This window comes from Erinaceus europaeus, chromosome X (assembly GCF_950295315.1).
Source record: "Erinaceus europaeus chromosome X, mEriEur2.1, whole genome shotgun sequence".
Classification (NCBI taxonomy): Eukaryota; Metazoa; Chordata; class Mammalia; order Eulipotyphla; family Erinaceidae; genus Erinaceus; species Erinaceus europaeus.
Window position 1 is genome coordinate 56,108,303 of NC_080185.1, and position 19,410 is coordinate 56,127,712.

General features: G+C 40.7%; 1 protein-coding gene across 1 annotated transcript; it reads right to left on the reverse strand.

Annotated features, from left to right (window-relative positions):
- Nucleotides 1–493: 493 nt before the first annotated feature.
- Nucleotides 494–18,888, reverse strand: LOC132535746 (ribose-phosphate pyrophosphokinase 1-like). The gene is made up of 5 exons (XM_060182656.1): nt 18,799–18,888; nt 14,522–14,646; nt 7,691–7,864; nt 5,546–5,705; nt 494–1,471 (listed from the first exon to the last, which is right to left on the reverse strand). Exons 1-5 carry the CDS (start codon nt 18,886–18,888, stop codon nt 1,379–1,381), a joined length of 642 nt encoding a protein of 213 aa, XP_060038639.1. The 3' UTR covers nt 494–1,378.
- Nucleotides 18,889–19,410: the final 522 nt, after the last annotated feature.

The following is a 19,410-nucleotide window of genomic DNA, read 5'->3' on the forward strand; positions in this document are numbered from 1 at the left end:
TTTATATTTCATTTGTGTCTCAGTGGACCCCAGAAATTGATGTTTATTTCAAAATGTTACTGTCTTTTTTTTTTCCTCCAGGGTTATCACTGGGGCTCGGTGCCTACAGTATGAATCCATTGCTCCTGGAGGCTGCTTTTTCCCTTCTGTTGCCCTTGTTGTTTATCATTGTTATTGTTGGATAGGACAGCGAGAAATCGAGAGAAGACAGAGAGGTGGCATGAAAGATGGACAGCTGCAGACCTGCTTCACTGCTTGTGAAGTGACTCCTGCAGGTGGAGAGCCAGGGGCTGGAACCAGGATCCCTACACCAGTCCTTGCGCTTCATGCTATGTGAGCTTAGCCTGCTGCGCTACTGCCCAGCCCCCACTAATGTCTTTTCTTGACTCAACAATGCAACCAAAAGCTATCATAGCAAGACACCCAAGCCAAATCTTTGGAAGGACCAGTACAGATACCAGTATATTATAAGACTCATCATCACACACACTTTATTAGTCACTTCTACACAAGACAGTAATAATCTTTTTAACAGAAATATCAGATCATGAGAGGCCAAATAATTCCCAAGAAGGTAAAAATTAAATACTTAAATTAATCAAAAGGCACTATGCCAACACTTAAAAACCTACAACCACAGTGGTAATAGGCTGAGAATACACTACAGGACTCATCTCATACAAATGTTGGAGATTAGCAGAATTTTGCTTTCCAGAAGACAAAGGTAGCAATGAATATTTGGGCTCAAGGAGATATTTGGCCAGGAAAAGGGTGAGATGGCTGAAATTCCAGCCAAATGGAAAGGAATGGGTACAAAGAAGAATCCATGTAACACAGTCCCCAAGCAGAGGGTGACGGATCAGGCTTTTTCCTCCCAAGAAGAATTTGCTGCACTGTGTACAATCTCCTCTCAGACATTAGCCTGAGAGGTATTTGAGCTGAGAGTTGCCAGCTCCTGCCTAACAGGGGCTACACAACAGGGCTCCTGTAGTCATTTATCATAGACCTTACAGAACTTGTCGAAAGTGGGAAAGTGGGGATTGGGTTTGCTTTCTAGCTAGTAGTTTTGAGCCAAGGAAACCCTAAAGCATTTACATGCAAAAATCATCTGAGCTTCCCCATACACAACTCCTCTACATAATGCCCTCTGAATCTTTACTGCAACTGAGCTGAGACAATGCCATAGGAAATTCCAGCACTTAGTCTCAATCTGCCTTTCCCTAATTTAGGAGAAATGTTATATAATACCTCATTGTGGGTAAACTACACTGGAGCAAGCTGAACTTTTTAAACGAAGACAAGGGGTCAGGTGGAGTCAAATAGCGGAAAAAAGGGATGGGGCTTACTGTATCTTTTAAACTCCTCAGAAATTATACTATCATTCAGGGACATGGTTGAACAGATAGGAAACGGATTCTCCATTGTGAGTTCTCCTGATGGCTTCTGCAAGGATCATGGAGATGTCGATGACCTAGAAAAGAAGGAAGGACATCAGGTTAGTATCATATGGACAGGACTGACCGGGAAACCTGTAGAAACTGATGAACAGCCCAACAAAGATTCTTCCTTTTAAAACCATTACACTGTGCAATTTCTCTTCAGGGTCCTACACTGAGATATTCTTATTTATTCATTGCCTTCAGGGTTATCAATGGGGCTTGATCAAGCCTGCACTATGAATCCACTGTTCCTGCGGCCATTTTTTTCTCCTTGTTAAAATATTCATTTATTTATTTTCCCTTTTGTTGCCCTTGTTGTTTTTCACTGTTGTAGTTGTCATTATTGTTACTGATGCCATCACTGTTAGATAGGACAGAGAGAAATGGAGAGAGGAGGGCAAGACAGAAAGGGGGAGAGAAAGACAAACACCTGCAGACCTGCTTCACTGCTTGTGAAGCGTACCCCTTGTAGGTGGGGAGCAGGGGGCTTAAACCGGAATCCTTGCACAGGTCCTTGCACTTTGTACCGGGATCCTTATGCTGGTCCTTGCGCTTTGTGCCACATGTACTTAGCCCCGTGCACCAAGGTCCTACCCCCCCTCCATTCTTCATGTTTTTTAGTATGAACCACTTAGGAGTCAAAAGTACTATAATGGGTATCCCACAAAATGGTATAATGGATAAAGCATTGGATACATAAGCATGAGGTCCCGAGTTTAATTTCAGCTACTGCATCCACCAAAGTAAAGCTCTGGTGCTCTTTTCTCCCTCTCTCATTAGTACCCAAATCGAAAGAAAGAAAGAAAGAAAGAAAGAAAGAGAGAAGGAAAGAAAGGAAGAAACAAGGAAAGAAAGAGAGGGGGAGTAGAGAAAGAGAAAGAAAAACAATCCTGACTCAAGCTCACCAAGGAGACAGAGTAGCATTCAAAAAATCCTAGGAATGTTTGCACACCACACATCCAACAATGATTTGATATCAAACATCTATTAAATCACATGGCTCAAAAAAGGGAAGAAGACCTGAGTGGTAGATAGCATAACTGTCGTGCAAAGAGTATTTCATGCTCAAGTCTTCAAAAGTCACAGGTTCAATTCCCTGATACCGACATAACCCAGAGCTGAGCAGTGTTTTGGTGTTAAAAAAAGATTTTTCAAGAGATACACACATGGCTCGGAGATATGTGAAGAAACGTTCCACTTCACCAATCATTAGAGAAATGCAAATTAAAACTACACTGAGATTTCACCTCACACTTGAGAGAATGGCCTACATCAACAAAACAGGAAACTACAGTTGTTGACAATGTTGTGGAGAAACAAGGACTCTACTACACTGCCGGTGGGAATGCAAACTACTGAAGCCCCTTTGGAAGATTGTATAGAGATCTTAAGCAAACAAAACTGGAAATATCTGTAGGAAAATTGTGAGGATGTAGTAGAGCCTGGCAAGGCTTGACCTGAGGGGTGCGACTATCCTGTCAGTCTCTCTCTCTACCGAGAAGTTGAACAAGAAGGACACAAGGACCCTAAAGGTTTCCCTTTCTTATCAGACTTCCTGCCTCACAAAGCATCCTGCATTTTTCTGCCTCCAGGAGCCCGGCATTCCTTAAAACATTACGCCAACTCCCCCTGCTCCACTCTGCATTCCTTGATACTATAGCCCCTCCTTTTATTATCTACATTATCAACCTTCTGCTTTGTCTAACAAATGACAAGTCCTCTACCCTATTCCCCTACCCATTCTGCTCATTTAATATATTCCTTTTCTACTCTCAAGACTGCAGGGTATTATTAATCCTACCAGTTAAAACCCTGGCAGCAGTTGCTAAGGAAGTTCCTACCTTTTTCACCTCTCTCTGCTCCTTTCCTAACCATGTATGGTATTGTCAAGCCACTTCCGTTTCCAACTTGGCTCTTCCCTGTTCCAACCTGGAGAAGCGGGCGGGTTTGCGCCACATGGCTTAACCAAGTGTACTACCGCCGGACTCTGGGGCGCTCGCATAAATAAAGATTAGGACTGCCTCACCGCCACGAGCTTGGTTCCTGGGTCATCTCTCTCTCGCACATCGCTAGCCTGACAATATCTTATGACCCAGCAGTACTACTCTTAGGCAGGGAATCATGGATTTGAAGGGACATATCCAACCCTAGGTTCATAGCTGCATTATTTACAATGGCCAAAGAGTGGAAGCAGCCTAAATGTCCACTGATGGATAACTGAAAAAAAAAAAAACTTATAGGATATAGTCCGTGCAATACTCCTTTGTGATAAAAAATATATATATGATATTGTGTCCATTGGTATAAAAATGGATGAAACTGGAGGTGATTATGCTTAATGAAATAAGTGAAGAGATGAAAGGAAATACTAGATGATCTCACTCATATATGGAATCTAGAGAACTCAAACATATAAACAAACCTAAAACAGAAGAAGCAATTAAACTTCTTAACATTTTGTGACAACTATAGTGGTTATCATTGTGAAGGTGGAGGCAAAATGTGGAGCTATTCCTTATGACCCTTGTAACTCACTAAAATCATATACATACAAATTCTTAGGGATGAGGGGCAGGCAGAGTGACTTAGGAATAGAGTGCAAGTCTTATATTCATGAGGCCCTGTCTATGATCGCTTGAATTAGAGTCTAGAAGATGGTCAAGCTAATAATAAACACACACCTATCACAGGTGGGGCCCTGGATTAGATATACCACATGGGAATACTATGGGCAACACCAGTGGAACTCCACTGATACTTTAGTATATTTGCCTACCCCCCAATAAAAAAACAGAATAAAAATTGATCTATTCAGCATGCAAGAGGTCCTAGTGGGGCGTCAGGTGGTGGTGCACCTGTCTGAGTGTACAAGTCACAACGCACAAAGACTCAGGTTCAAGACCCTTGTCCCCACAAGGGGAAACCTCATGAGTGGTAGAGCAGGTGTGCAGGTGTTTCCTCTTTCTCCCCCCTCACCTCAATTTCTCATTTCATCTATCTTAAAAAAAAAAGTTCCGTTGGTATGGTGTCCATGGATCTTATGTTTGCCAAGAATCAAACCTGAGGCCTGAGACATGAGCTCTACCTATTGAACCATCTATTGTGTACACATTATTCATCAAAAAAGGATTATGCCTTGAATTAGAAACAGCACTTACATTTTAGTGCCTAGGAATTGTTTGAGGGATTCCTCTAACGTACTGGTCCTAGGGTCTCCGGTTTTACAGGCAGTTTCCAGAACACACTTTTTTTTTCATTTATTGTGAAGTGTGGACTTGGAAACCTGAGTGTAACACAAGGACTGGGAGTATCTGTTAAGATCTAGAACCCAGAGTATGTTGTCCATTCTCCTTTCAAAGGATGGAATATTCTCTACCGTTGTTGATCCAAGTTGAGCGCCTGGTCCTATGGGGGCCCACAAAGGGGTCTATTGTGTTGTTCCTGATAGAGATGACTGGTAATATTGGGGAGAGGGATTTATTCTAGGTCTAGGCCCATCATGTATGTTTGGGAAACTCATGACTCCCTGACTAGGGCTCCAGCTGACATGGTGGCCTGATAGTGACTAAAAAGTCATCGTTAAAGTATGCCAGTCTCTTATCCTTATTCAGCTTTTGCAGCCCTTACTTTGATAAGATTAGCTTTGGAGTGAGTGAGTGAGGTATAACAGGAGGTAGGTGAGGAGGGTATGTAAGTAGACACTATTTTATTTTGAACTTTATACTGACTCACTGCAGACTATTGTGTACTTTTGCTTTCAGGTATATATTTTGCCCTAATTTATGGATACTTGTGAACATATGCTCTATCTCCATATGCCCAGAGGGATAAAGAACAGGAAAGCTAGCAAGGGAGGGGATGAGATACGGAGTTCTGGTGGTGGGAATTGTGGGGAGTTGTCCCCCTCTCTTATCCTATGGTTTTGTCAATGTTTCCTTTTTAGAAATAAAAATGTTATTTTGTATTAAAAAAAATCTAGAACACAGAATTCCAACCTCCAGAGACCTTGAAGACAGACTAAACGTGAACTCAGACACCTGACCCAACATTAAAAAACCACTGGCTAAATATTCAGACTAGAGTTTTTGCAAGAATCTCATGCTCACCTGTATTTTGGAGCAATGCTTCATCTTATCCTCCTGAGGTATGGTGTTGGTGACAACTACTGCTTCAAAGCATGCGTTATTGATACGAGAAATGGCAGGACCAGAAAAAATTCCATGAGTCAAGATAGCATAAACTTTTGTGGCTCCAGCTGAGAGAAGTCTGGGGGGGGGGAAACAAAACAGTTAATCTGGATTGATCTTACCTGTCACTACAGAATGCAATTTAGGAATTGTCAGGAAATTGTGAGGAGCCTCACAAAGCACCCTGCATTCCTGATACTATGGCCTATCTACATAATCACTGTTTTGCCTGAAAGATCCCAACCCATTCCATTCTTTTGATCTATTTTCTCTGTAACCTCGAAACTCTCCCTACCTGCAGGGTAATATTAATCCTACCAGTTAAAACCCTTGCAACAGTTGCTAAGGAAGTGTCTACCTTCTCAGGCCCTTTTGCCTTTCTCTGCCCCTTTCCTAGTGATTTCTGTTTCTGACTTGCCACTTCCGGGTCTGCCCTTTAAAAAGCCTGGGCTCTCTGATCAATAAATACATTGCATTGTCTCGCCACCATGTGACTGTTCCTGAGTCATCTCCCTTGAGTCACTGAGTGAGTAGCAGCCCAGGCTGGCTGTGAGTTCTCTCCAACCCAAAGTATGCACCCAGGGAGAGGCACCCCCACGTTAGCCCGGCAAGGAATACATTCGTAAACTCGGGATATCATAACGAAATGACAAGAGTCTTATTCCTCATGATTCTGGAGGCTAGGAGTCTAAGATCAAGGTGCCTATTTGGGAAGCTTATTCCAAAGGAATTATCTTTCGCCTTACTGTTGGCCACCGATCTGGCTGTGTGCTTACATGTGTGGACACAAGAAACAAGCAGGAATCAGTAAGCTCTCTGGTGTTTCTTCCTTCTGGAGATTTACTTAATTTTAGTGAGCGAGAGACCGGAGCACTACTCATCTGCAGCTGATAAGAGTTCAAACCTGGGATCTGTGGCCGTTAAGGCATGAAAGTCTAGACCTCAACCACTGTGCTATCTCTCCAACCGTGGTATCTCTTCATCATGAGGGCAAATTATCAAGACCTCATTCAAATCTACCTCTGAAAGCCTTCACCTCCAAATACCATCATAATGGGTTAGTATCAACATACGAATTCATATTGGAGAAAAATCAGAATAGATTTGGATTCACACAAATTAGTGAACACAGACTACTTTCCTCAATAAAATCTAACTCCTCTTTTTCCGAGGCTCATAGTTGATTATATTTTTTACTATCCCTGTGTTCCGGGAGGTGGCACAGTGGATAAAGCATTGGATTCTCAACCATGAGGTCCCAAGTTCTGTCCCCAGCAGCACATGTGCCAGAGGCATGTCTGGTTCTTTCTCTCCTCCTATCTCTCTCATGAATAAATAAATCATTTCTTACTAGCCCTTGCAGAGTTAGATGAGGATATGTGACTTGATTAACCATAGAAATATAGGCAGAGGGTCAAGGAGATAAGAAGGCTAGTAGAATGCACACTTTACCCATTTTCAAGGTCCCAGCTGTGGTTTATCTTCCCCCCCACCAGTCTTGAAAGTGAAAGAAAAAAAAATCTGTAGGGAACAGAGGAATTGTGCTCGCCCTGGTGGCAATTAAAGAAAATATGTAAGCACTACTTTCAGTATATACTACTTGTTGGTTGTTTATAAATATATTCCATGACTGATTCTTTATCTTCTCCTCCCTTTCTGCATGGCCAAAATGAAATTTCTTAGAGCTATACATTAAAAATTAAAAATCCATTAAAAATACAGCACTAGACTAAATGTGAATGCTGCCATTGGAACACAGTATCTTAACATAGAAGTTATGTTAAGCTATGAGAAGCTGTGTTAAGACACTGACATTTTAAGGAGTTGATCAGCTATCGCAATTTTCATACCTCATAAATACAAGGATTCAAATCAGATTTAAAAAATATTTTACTTTAATGAGATAAAGAAAGAGAACCGACAGCATTGCGCTGGCTTGTAATGGTGCTTGGGGTTGAACATAGGACTTCAGAGCCTCAGGTATGAGTCTTTTTTGCAGAAAAATTATGCTCTCTCCCAATCCTCCAGCTTGTTAGTTCTAAGTACCAATTACTCAGCACTCACTTGTCAGCTGCATGACAGATTGTGCCACAAGTGTCGGCCATGTCATCCACCAAAATGGCCACCCGATCCTTCACATCCCCCACCAGCACCATGCGGTCCACTTCATTTGCCTTCTTTCGTTCTTTGTGAATCAAAGCAAAGTCCACATTCAACCGGTCTGCAATGGAGGTCACTCTGCAAAACAAGGTGTTCGGTTAAACCTGTGTGTCGGGATCTTAAAGCAAAAGAAATGGACTAAATAATGGGTCTGTTTTTAGGGGAGACTATACCTTGGAACAAATAGTTCCAGGGCTGGAAAAAATGCAAATTTGACCTATATCACAAACTGAATCTTAGAGATTAATGCTTTCATATTTTGAAAGCAGACTGTGAATGTTAGTCAAACTCAGATCATAATTCACTTAGGGTTATAGTAACTGACAGATGTCCTCACCAGTATGAGGAAGCAGCAATGCTAAGGTCCATTTCACTTAATGTATTGCTAGCAGCACAAAAAAATAGTTAACTAGAGTGCTGATCAACCCAATTTGACATGCAGATGTAGACATGAGAGAAATTGAATCTAACAGGAGAAGCAATACCTAGCCCATTCCACTATAAACTCCCCCCATCGTAATCTACCAACTGCCAATGTCAACTGTACCCACTTTGGGGATTCCTTTTATAAATGTCAGGAAAAAAATTTAATTAACCAGGCAAGTTGAGCCTCTCCGTAGAACCCAAAGTATCTCTAATTTTTTTTTTCCTTTTTTGTCAAATAAAACAACCCCGGTTGGAAGGTGGAATAGGAGGCACATATGTTTGGTGACAAACTGCCGTATTTGACCATATTTGCCATATTCATTCAAACAAAAATGCATCAAAATTTGCTGAAACAATGTAAATGACTGTGTGTCCTAGTGACATCTGTCCATACTCATGTGTGGAGAGACCTGCACTTTGTGGTGTTTTTCGAAATGTAATACTGATCTACAGCATTATGTCCTATTCCCCTGGTAACTATAGCCATGTATCTGAGTTTACTGGCTTGAAGAGAGCCTGTGACCATATAATACAGAATATGTAAGCTTGAACTGTGAAACGGGCATGTATTTGTACTCTGATCTAAATGAATCAGACCCTGTACTCTCCGCTATTATTGAATGGGCACATAATCAAATCTGTTTAGTTGAGGCAAACACTTGATTAAGATCCCAAACTGTTCATGTAAAATGGCCAATGGTGCTAGATGAAGCATAAAAGGCCAGGAGAAAGTCATTCCCTACAACTTCTTGAGAACTATGTGCGAGTTACAATTACACACTCAAAACCTTGCCAAGGGGAGTCAGGCGGTAGCACAGCGGTTTAAGCGCACATGGCGCAAAGTGCAAGGACCTGCGTAAGGATCCTGGTTCAAGCCCCCACCTCCCCACCTGCAGGGGAGTCACTTCACAGGCGGTGAAGCAGGTCTGCAGGTGCCTATCTTTCTCTCCCCCGCTGTCTCCCCCCCTCTCTCCATTTCTCTCTGTCCTATCTAACAATGATGACACCAATAATAATAACTACAACAACAATGAAAAAAAAAGGGCAACAAAAGGGAAAATAAATATTTTTTTAAAAGTGGTCCAGGAGGTGGCACAGTGGATAAAGCATTGGATTCTCAATCACGAGGTCCTGAGTTCAATCCTCGGTAGCACATGTACCAGAGTGATGTCTGGTTCTTTCTCTGTCTCCTATCTTTCTCATAAATAAATAAATTCTTAAAAAACAAACAAACAAACAAACAAAAAAACCTTGCCAAGATAGAAATGAAAGCTACTCATTTTAAAAATAGTCCACTATTGGGGAAAAAATACGTGCTTACTATAAAAAGTATAGCTTTGATGTCCATATTTAACACAGTATTTGCAGTCCCAATCAGAGCAATTAACAAAAAGAAATAAGGAATCAAAACTGGGAAAGAAGTCTTCCACTTCTTGCAGATAACATAAATATGGAAAACCTAAAAGATTCAACTTAAAATCTTTTTAGGAGCAGTAAACCAAATATAGTAGAATAATAGGCTATAAAAAAATCCAAAAGTGGTGGAATTTTTACATGCGAGAAAAGTCAAGAAAACAACCCCATTACAACTGTAATGAAATAAATCTAACAAAGCAGCAAACGATTTGTATACCTAATTATTAACAAAAAACGACAGTTACAAGCAGAAGACAAAAGGAAATGGATATCCCATGCTCATGGAACGGTAGAATTCACATTAAAATAACTATACTGCCCAAAGCATTATACAGATTCAAAATAATTCCTATTCAAATCCAAATGAAAGGAACTACAACAATTACTGGAATTTGCTTAGAACTACAAGAGATTCAGAATTCCCAAAGTAGTCCTAAGGGGGCAAAAAAAAAAAAAAAGATTTAGAATGGAGAAGTCATGTTGTCGACCATCAAACTATACTACAAAGATATAAAAATCAAAATACTCTATTATTCGAATGAAAGCAAACCCACGTGTCAATTGAATAGAATTGAGAACTCAGAAGAAATAAAGCCTCAAACATAAGGACAATTCATCTATAGACAATGGAGTAAAGAACATAAAACAGAGAGGGAAGTCTCAATATGAAAACCAAACAGCCACAAGCAAAAAAGTGGACTGGGACTACCACCTCACATCACATAGTAAACTCAAAATGGATCAAAAACTTAGGTGTTGAACCCCTAACTGTTGGGAGCCATAATGACACTGCACATCATGCCCCTAAGATGGCGCCGGCCATGTGGTGGATAAACCAGTCAAGTGGTAAACAACTTTGCGGAAGTTGGAGGATCCAACTGAACAGACTGCGTGCTGTACAGGTGATCTGTTTTATGATTGGTAGAAAGCTGCATGATCTATGAATGCTGCATGCTTGCTTAATGCCCATTAGCTGACTATGTAACACTGAAAGGTACTTAAGGCCATAAGAAGGAAATTAAGGAAATTGAGGAAAGAGACTCTGGTGTCCGTGTCGTTTTTGCGGGCCTACAGCGACACCTAACCATACTGAGAGGGGCCAGGCAGTGAAGCACCCCCGGTTAAGTGCACAAGGTATAATGCAAAAGGAGTTCAAGATCCTGCTCCCTACCTGCAATGGGGACGCTTCATGAGTGGTGAAGCAGGTCTGCAGGTGTCTTTTTTTCCCTTTTTGCCTCCCCCTCCTCACTTTTTCTCTCTTGTACAGAACAGAAAAAAAAAAGAAAAAGAAAACTGATTGCTGGGGGCAGATCTGTAGTGCTAGCACCTAGCTCCACTGATAACCCTGGAGGGAAAAATAAAATACATGGAAGAAAAATAAGCAGAACACTCTATAATAAGCTTCAGAGATGTACTTGGAACTCAACTCCAACAGCAAGGGAAACAAAAATAAACAAGTGAGAATACATCAGACAAAAAGGCTGCATATCAAAAGAAACTATCATTAGAACAAAAATCTATCCTACTGGGTGGAGAGAATATTTACTTAACATATCTGATTAAGAAGCTAATATTCCCACTAGGGAAAGATAGAAGAAACAGGCTGGGGGTATGGATTGACCTGCCAACATCCATGTCCAGCAGAGAAGCAACTACAGAAGCCAGACCTCCCACCTTCTGCATCCTAAAAAGAATTCTGATCCATATTCCCAAAGGAGGAGAAATGCTGAGGGAAGATGGCCAGAGGGCTCTGAATCTCAATTCCATCAGGACCAGAGAAGAGGGTGGGAGAAAGGACTTTCAGAAGTAGTAATAGATGTAGGTATGTCTTAGAAAGGAAGAGAGGACAGGACCATAGAAGAAAAAGGGTATATATATATATACATATACACATATATGTATATATATATTTATAGAAATAATAGTCAGGGAGTCGGGCAGTAGCGCAGCTGGTTAAGCACACATGGCGCCAAGCGCAAGGACCAGCGTAAGGATCCCGGTTCAAGTCCCCGGCTCCCCAACTGCAAGGGAGTTGCTTCACAGGTGGTGAAGCAGGTCTGCAGGTGTCTTGTCTTTCTCTCCCTCTCTGTCTTCCCCTCCTCTCTCTATTTCTCTCTGTCCTATCTAACAATGGCCTCAATAACAACAATAAAAAACAAGGGCGACAAAAGAGAAAATAAATAAATATAAAAAATGAAAAGAACTGAACAGGTGATTCAACAATATGCACTAGAAAAATAAAATGCTCATCACTTGGGAGTCGGGTGGTGGTGTAGCGGGTTAAGCGCATGTGGGGTTAAGCGCATGTGGGGTTAAGCGCATGTGACGCAAAGCACAAGCACTGGCCTATGGATCCCGGAGCCCCCGGCTCACCACTTGCAAGGAAGTCACTTCACAGGCAGTGAAGCAGGCCTGCAGGTGTCTATCTTTCTCTCCCCCTTTCTGTCTTCCCCTCCTCTCTCCATTTCTCTCTGTCCTATCCAACAACGACATCAATAATAACTACGACAACAAGAAAAAAGGGCAATAAAAGGGAAAAACAATAAATATTTTTTAAAAATGCTCATCACTTATCAGGGACATCCAAATCAATACAACTCTGTGAAGGCCTACATTCAAAAGGACACAATACCAGAAAAGGAAACACAAAGTCAAACTTGGATTAGTGTTAGCATATTGCATCAAAGCAAAGGACTCTGGGGAAGGATAGAAGAGAGGAAGCTGGGGGGGGAGGGGCTTTGAGGTCCTGGTGCATGATCGTGAAAAAGGACTTACCTTGGGGGTGAGAGTGTTTTACAGACATTTATCATGGGAGATGAGAAATGGTACCCATGTGTCAATAACTGCACTGTAAACCATTTAACCCCCCCCAATAAAATGATAGGGAAAAAATGAATGGATGTTGGACTCTTTCCATAATTTTTCAATATCTCTGGAAAATAGAAAATTCTCCATGGATTGTTTTTTTTGGCCGTCATTGATTATATTGGTAGATTCCTTGATCTTGGATCAACATTACATTCTGCAATAATACAAACTTACTGTATTTTTAAATGTGATGCCTGGTTATTTTACTAACACAGTAGTCACCTCTTTACCTGTAGTAAATATATACACACACATCTATGATAAGGTTTAATTTATAGACTAGGCACAGTAAGATATTAATAATAATGAATAACAAATTAAAATAACCACAGCTCTGTGGCATAACAAACATATTAATGTTATTTTCCCCTCAAAATGTCTTATCTTACATACTATTTCTGGACCATTGCTGACTGAACTGAATCTATGGATATCAAAATCATGGATGTTAGACTGATGAATTACTTTAGAAGCTTTACATTGATGTCCATTTAAAAAAAAGCCACAGAAATGCTGGAGGCGGTGGAGAAAACGAAATCCTTATGTACTAAGATTATCTACCCAAAAGTGAATAGACAGAGGACTTGTCATCATAACACTGGAATACTACTTAACTTTTAAGAGAAGATGAAATCTTGCTTTCTCCTACAATATCCAAAGAACTGAAGGGGATCTTAAAAAAGGGGCGGTCGGTTGGTGGTGCACCTGGTTGAGCGCACATGTTACAGTGCCCAAGGACCCGAGTTTGAACCCCTGGTCCCCACCTGCAGGCGGAAAGCTTTGTGAGTGGTGAAGTGGGTCTGCAGGTGTCTTTCTGTCTCCCTCTCTAGCTTCCCTCCTCCTCTCAATTTCTGGCTGTCTCTATCCAATAAATAAATAAATAAAGATAATTTTAAAAATTAAAAGAAAAAAATGGAAGAGCAAGTGTGGACAAACCTTTAGCCTCTCTCTGTGGATCTCCTATCACTAAGGAGGAAGAAAGTTATCTGATGGAGGAAGTGGGGTGGGGGCAGATAGCATAATGGTTATGCAAAGAGACTCATGCCTGAGGCTCCAAAGTTCCATATTCAATCCCCTGCACCACCATAAGCCAGAGCTGATCAGTGCTCAGGTAAAAAAAAAAAAAAGTTAAAGAAGAAAAAGAAGAGAGTGAGTTATTGGGGGAATGTTGCCTCTAATTGACAGAAGATTGGGAAGGAAATGGCGAACTGGTGGTGTACTGACATATAATGATGAGGTGTGACCTTTACCCCATCACTGATAGTAACTAGTGATTACATGGAACTCACAAAGCCATACATCTGGCTGGGTAATAAAACAAATGCTCAATAAGTTCTGAATTACTGATATAATGGGGTTGTTGAGAAACAGTCACTGAAGATTTGAGTAACTTTGAGAAGGGTCTGAATTAGCTTTTCCTAATGATCTCAGTTTTAGCTCTTCATTTCCCTCAACAAAACCTGTGTGATATTTTGAATGCATTACTAATGAGTGATCTACTAAGGAAATCAAGAGCCATGTGAGCTTTCAAACTGTGATTGTCCCTGGCAATCAGTTTGTCCTTAAGATCTTAGGTTTAAGTAAAATTATCCAGGCATTATTTTTCTACCCGCTTCATAGTTCAATCCCAGAATTAAAATGATCTAGCCAACAGCATTATAGGTGTGTAAAATCGTATTTGTCCACTAACAAGTGATTCAGTAATAAGCCACTTATTAGAAAACCAAATTTCCAACCATCCCCAACAACTTTATAACAGTATTAATACCTTTGCAGTGCAAAATAACTATTGGGTTACGGTCAAAGCCCATAGCATCATAACCATTTAGGGATGCTTCTCTGCTATCATCTGCTTCATCAGGAAGTGATTCAGGCAAATAAATAAGCATTGTTTCTATTCTCAGCAGCTGGTATATCCATTCTAAGTACTTAAAAAATGTCACCTGTGTAAAAAAGAAACATCACTTTCTGATCTAGTTGTCTAAAAGGTTTTCGAAGTACACTGGGAATGTTTTCATCCATTACCTCTTGGCACCACCTGCATCAGGTGAGACAATGGTGCAATTCCGCCACTCGGGGATGTTCTCTCGTATCCACTTCAGAACAGCTGGTTCTGCGTACAAATTGTCCGCTGGGATATCAAAAAAGCCCTGGAGAAGCAAGGTGAGTTGTTTCACTGTCCTCTTCCATGTATAAAAATAGCAGCTAGTTCAAAGAATACCTTACTGCAACATTCAAATGGATTAGAAGGCATTCCCTGTGTAGAAGATTGCAAAATGAAGTCCTCAGTCTGAGCTGTGCAACAGAGCCCTGACCAAAACACACAAATTCTTAGGGAAAAACATCTGGGTTCAGCTGAGACCAGAACTGCCTCAGCAATATTTACTGCCTCATGCCACTAAATGGTGGGCTGGCAGAAGCAAAAGCTGACTAGTGTGGAGATACATAAATTGTACATAAATTAGTGGAGAATATAGTAAATGTTCAGAGAGAAGAAGAGACTAGAAGTCAGAAGATCTATGTTCAAATACCAGTTGTTTGAGTTATGTTGAGGTTCTCAAACTAATTGTTCCCTCTTTTATAATGTTTTTTTTTAATCAGAACATTGCTTAACCTGGATAATGGTGATACAGGGGATTGAACATGGGACTTTGGAGCCTCAGTCTTAAGTCTCTTTGCATAACCATTATGCTTGCTATCTACCCCTGCCCTAAAATTCTTTACTGTTGTATAAATATAGAACTAATCAAATGATAATGTTAAATGGTGACTCGAAAGTCTTTTAAAAATTGTGCTTTACTCTCTCAAAATAAGTAAATAAATAAATAATAAATGTATGGCAAATCCTCACCTAACATTATTGGTTATTCTTGGAAAATGACTGTGCATCTTATATAAAGTAGGTCCTGGGAAAACTTCATTTCCTTCTATGGCGGCCAAAATTTTCTTTCATTGGCATTTAATAAAGTGATGTAGAAGGAAATGGCCTTATACAAAGGGCATTCTATAGATTCTAATAGCTCTGGTTTTACATCTAAAACCTTTGACTATTCAAAGGAACAGCTGGATGCAACTCATTTAGCTACCTGTCATAAGCCATCAATTATTATGGATTTGCTACCTTATTTAAAACTTAAAATAATCAGAAGGCTAGAAACGAACCTACCCTATGACCCTGCAATTCCTCTCCTGGGGATATATCCTAAGGAACCCAACACATCCATCCAAAAAGATCTGTGTACACATATGTTCTTGGCAGCACAATTTGTAATAGCCAAAACCTGGAAGCAACCCAGGTGTCCAACAACACAACAACAGATGAGTGGCTGAGCAAGTTGTGGTATATATACACAATGGAATACCAACCACTCAGCTGTAAAAAAAAAAATGGTGACTTCACCGTTTTCAGCCGATCTTGGATGGACCTTGAAAAAATCATGTTGAGTGAAATAAGTCAGAAACAGAAGGATGAATATGGGATGATCTCACTCTCAGGCCGAAGTTGAAAAACAAGATTAGAAAAGAAAACACAAGTCGGACCTGAAATGGAATTGGAGTATTACACCAAAGTAAAAGACTCTAGGGTGGGTGGGTGGGTGGGGAGAATACAGGTCCATGAAAAATGATGAATGAAATAGTGGGGGTTGTATTGCTAAATGGGAATCTGGGGAATGTTATGCATGTAAAAAAAAAAAAGAAGTAGAAACGCAAAGCAGAACTTGACTGAGTTTGGAGTATGGCACCAAAGTAAGAAAGCAGAAGTATACTAGAGTTTGCAGTGAGTACCTCCCTAATACTTCCTCTCCACTTTTCCAAGCTTTGGGTCCATGATTGCTCAACAATTTGTTTGGCTTTGTATGTTAACTCTCTTTTTAGTCACCAGGTTCCAGGTGTCATCAGGATGCCGGCCAGACTTCCCTGGATTGAAGACACCACCAATGTGTCCTGGAGCTCAGCTTCCCCAGAGGCCCATCCTACTAGGGAAAGAGAGAGGCAGACTGGGAGTATGGACCGACCAGTCAACGCCCATGTTCAGCGAGGAAGCAATTACAGAAGCCAGACCTTCTACCTTCTGCAACCCTCAATGACCCTGGGTCCATGCTCCCAGAGGGATAGAGAATGGGAAAGCTATCGGGGGAGGGGGAGGGATATGGAGATTGGGTGGTGGGAATTGTGTGGAGTTGTACCCCTCCTACTCTATGGTTTTGTTAATTAATCCTTCCTTAAATAAAAAAAACAAAACAATAAAACAAACAAAAAAAAAAACAAAAAAAAAAAAAGAAAAATTCATGTTAAGTGAAATAAGTCAGAAACAGAAGGATGAATATGGGATGATCTCACTCTCAGGCAGAAGTTGAAAAACAAGATCAGAAGAGCAAACACAAGCAGAACCTGAACTGGAATTGGCGTATCGCACCAAAGTAAAAGACTCTGGGGTGGGTAGGGGGGAGAATACAGGTCCATGAAGGATGATAGAGGACCTAGTGGGGGTTGTACTGTTAAATGGGAAACTGGGGAATGTTATGCATGTACAAACTATTGTATTTACTGTTGAATGTAAAACATTAATTCCCCAATAAAGAAATTAAAGAAAAGAAAACACAAGTAGAACCTGAAATAGATTTGACATATCGCACCAAAGTAAAAGACTCTGGGGTGGGTGGGTGGGGAGAATACAGGTGCATGAAGGATGATAGAGGACCTAGTGGGGGTTGTATTGTTAAATGGGAAACTGGGGAATGTTATCCATGTACAAACTATTGTATTTACTGTTGAATGTAAAACATTAATTCCCCAATAAAGAAATAAAAAAATTAAAATAACAAACCAGTGTATGTCCAAAGAAGTTAAATAACTGTGGTCTGAGAGGGGGAATAAGTAACTATCAGACACCCAATGGGTTATTTATTCTGCCCAAGATTACAAAGCAAATGAGCAAAGCTAAATTCTCTTGATCACAAACTACGAACTATGACTGAGACGAGTATGTTTATTCTACTGAGAGTGTTAATTTTATTTGAGCGGTTTTCAAGGCAGTTTTCTTTTCTAAACTCCCATAGTTAGCCTCCTCCACTGATACCTGAATTTGAGGAGCATGTAGGTCCATGGTAATGATATGATTTATGCCTGCTACCAACAGCGTATTTGCAACAAGCTTGGCTGTGATGGGAGCCCGGCTCTAAATGGAAGTGAAAGCAAAAAAAAAAAAGTCACATTTGAGAAACAATACATTTGCTTTGCTCAATAAACATTTATTTGTTGTGCATATTCTATGTTTAAAGGCACTACACCACCAGGAAATCATGAACAGTAACATGGTCATTGAGAATGAGTAGATCTCAACTTACGATAAATATTAGTGGAACATCACTTTTCCAACTAGTAAACATCAAAAAATATTTTCCTGGTACATTTTAATCTGTACAATTTGCTAGGCAAGCCTGGAATTTTAAATTTTTTATTATCTTTATTTATTTATTGGATAGAGACAACCAGAAATCAAGAGGGAAGGGGAGATAGAGAGGAAGAGAGGCAGAGACACCTGCAGCATTGCTTCACCAGTCGTGAAGCTTACCCCCGCAGGTGAGGACCTGGGACTCAAACCTGGGTCCTTGCACATTGTAACATGTGCACTTAACCAGGTGCGTCACCACTTGGCCCCAAAACAGGAACTTTTTTTTTAAAGAATCCTATTAGATTTAATGTACACATGCTCAAACACATAAATAAGGTGTGTCTTAACCAAGTACTTAGAAAACAGACTTCAGGGAGTCGGGCGGCAAACGCTAGAAGAAGAAGAAGGAAGTTGGCGGTAGCACAGCGGGTTAAGTGAACGTGGCGCAAAGCACAAGTACCAGTGTGAGGATCCCGGTTGGAGCCCCGGACTCCCCACCTGCAGGGGGGTCGCTTCACAGGCGGTGAAGCACATCTGCAGGTGTCTGTCTTTCTCTCTGTCTTCCCCTCCTCTCTCCATTTCTCTCTGTCCTATCTAACAACAACAACAATTATAACTACAACAACAATAAAAAAAAACAAGGGCAACAAAAGGGAAAATAAATTTTAAAATATAATAAAATTAAAAAAAAAGAAAACAGACTTCAAGTTCTATGAAGAGGTCACAACTAGAACTGAAATAAATTAAACATCACAACTGTATGACTCTATCACAAGCCTACTGTTTTTGAAGACCAGCAGTACCCTAAGAAAGTGTGTTAATTCCAATCACTAAGAAATGTTTATGACTTTGGGCAAGTGTTTCTGTTTCCCCGGTTATAAATTTGTAATGGAGACACTGGTCTTACCTTGTCCTTCTTATCTTGTCGGGCATAAGGGAAGCAGGGTATGACTGCAGTAACTCGACTGGCTGAAGCAATCTTGCAGGCATTAATCATGATCAAAAGTTCCATTATATTGTCATTGATTTTACCACAACCACTCTGTACAATGTAGACATCCTCTCCGCGTACACTTTCACCAATTTCCACACTATTATAGGAAAGGAAGAACAATAAATAAATAAAGCACTGTAAGATGTTTCTTTTCTTTCTTTCTTTTTTTTTTTAACAAGAGCACTGCTCAACTCTTGCTTTGCTTATGATGGTGTGGGGGATTGAACCTGGGACTTTGGAGCCTCAGGCATGACAGTCTGTTTGCATAAACATAATGCTATCCACCCCACCCATGTATGATGTTTCTACAGACAGTAAGTAAGGTCTAAAAAGTATAGCTTCTCGGGAGTCAGTCGGCGTTAGCACAGCAGGTTAAGCTAACTTGGTGCAAAGCACAAGGAAATGCCTAAGGATCCAGGTTCCAGCCCCCTGGCTCCCACCTGCAGGGAAGTCGCTTCACAGGTGGTGAAGCAAGTCTGCAGGTGTCTGTCTTTCTCTCCCCCTCTCTGTCTTCCCCTCCTCTCT

Bases quoted from the DNA above. Each gene is read 5' to 3' on its own strand.
- LOC132535746 (XM_060182656.1), bottom strand. From the start codon at position 18,888: ATGATTAATGCCTGCAAGATTGCTTCAGCCAGTCGAGTTACTGCAGTC. The intron at 7,865-14,521 runs GTAATGGATGAA...CTTGTTTTGCAG, and splicing joins GATGCAGGTGGTGCCAAGAG to AGTGACCTCCATTGCAGACC. The intron at 5,706-7,690 runs GTGAGTGCTGAG...CCCCCCCCCCAG, and splicing joins ATCTGTCATGCAGCTGACAA to ACTTCTCTCAGCTGGAGCCA.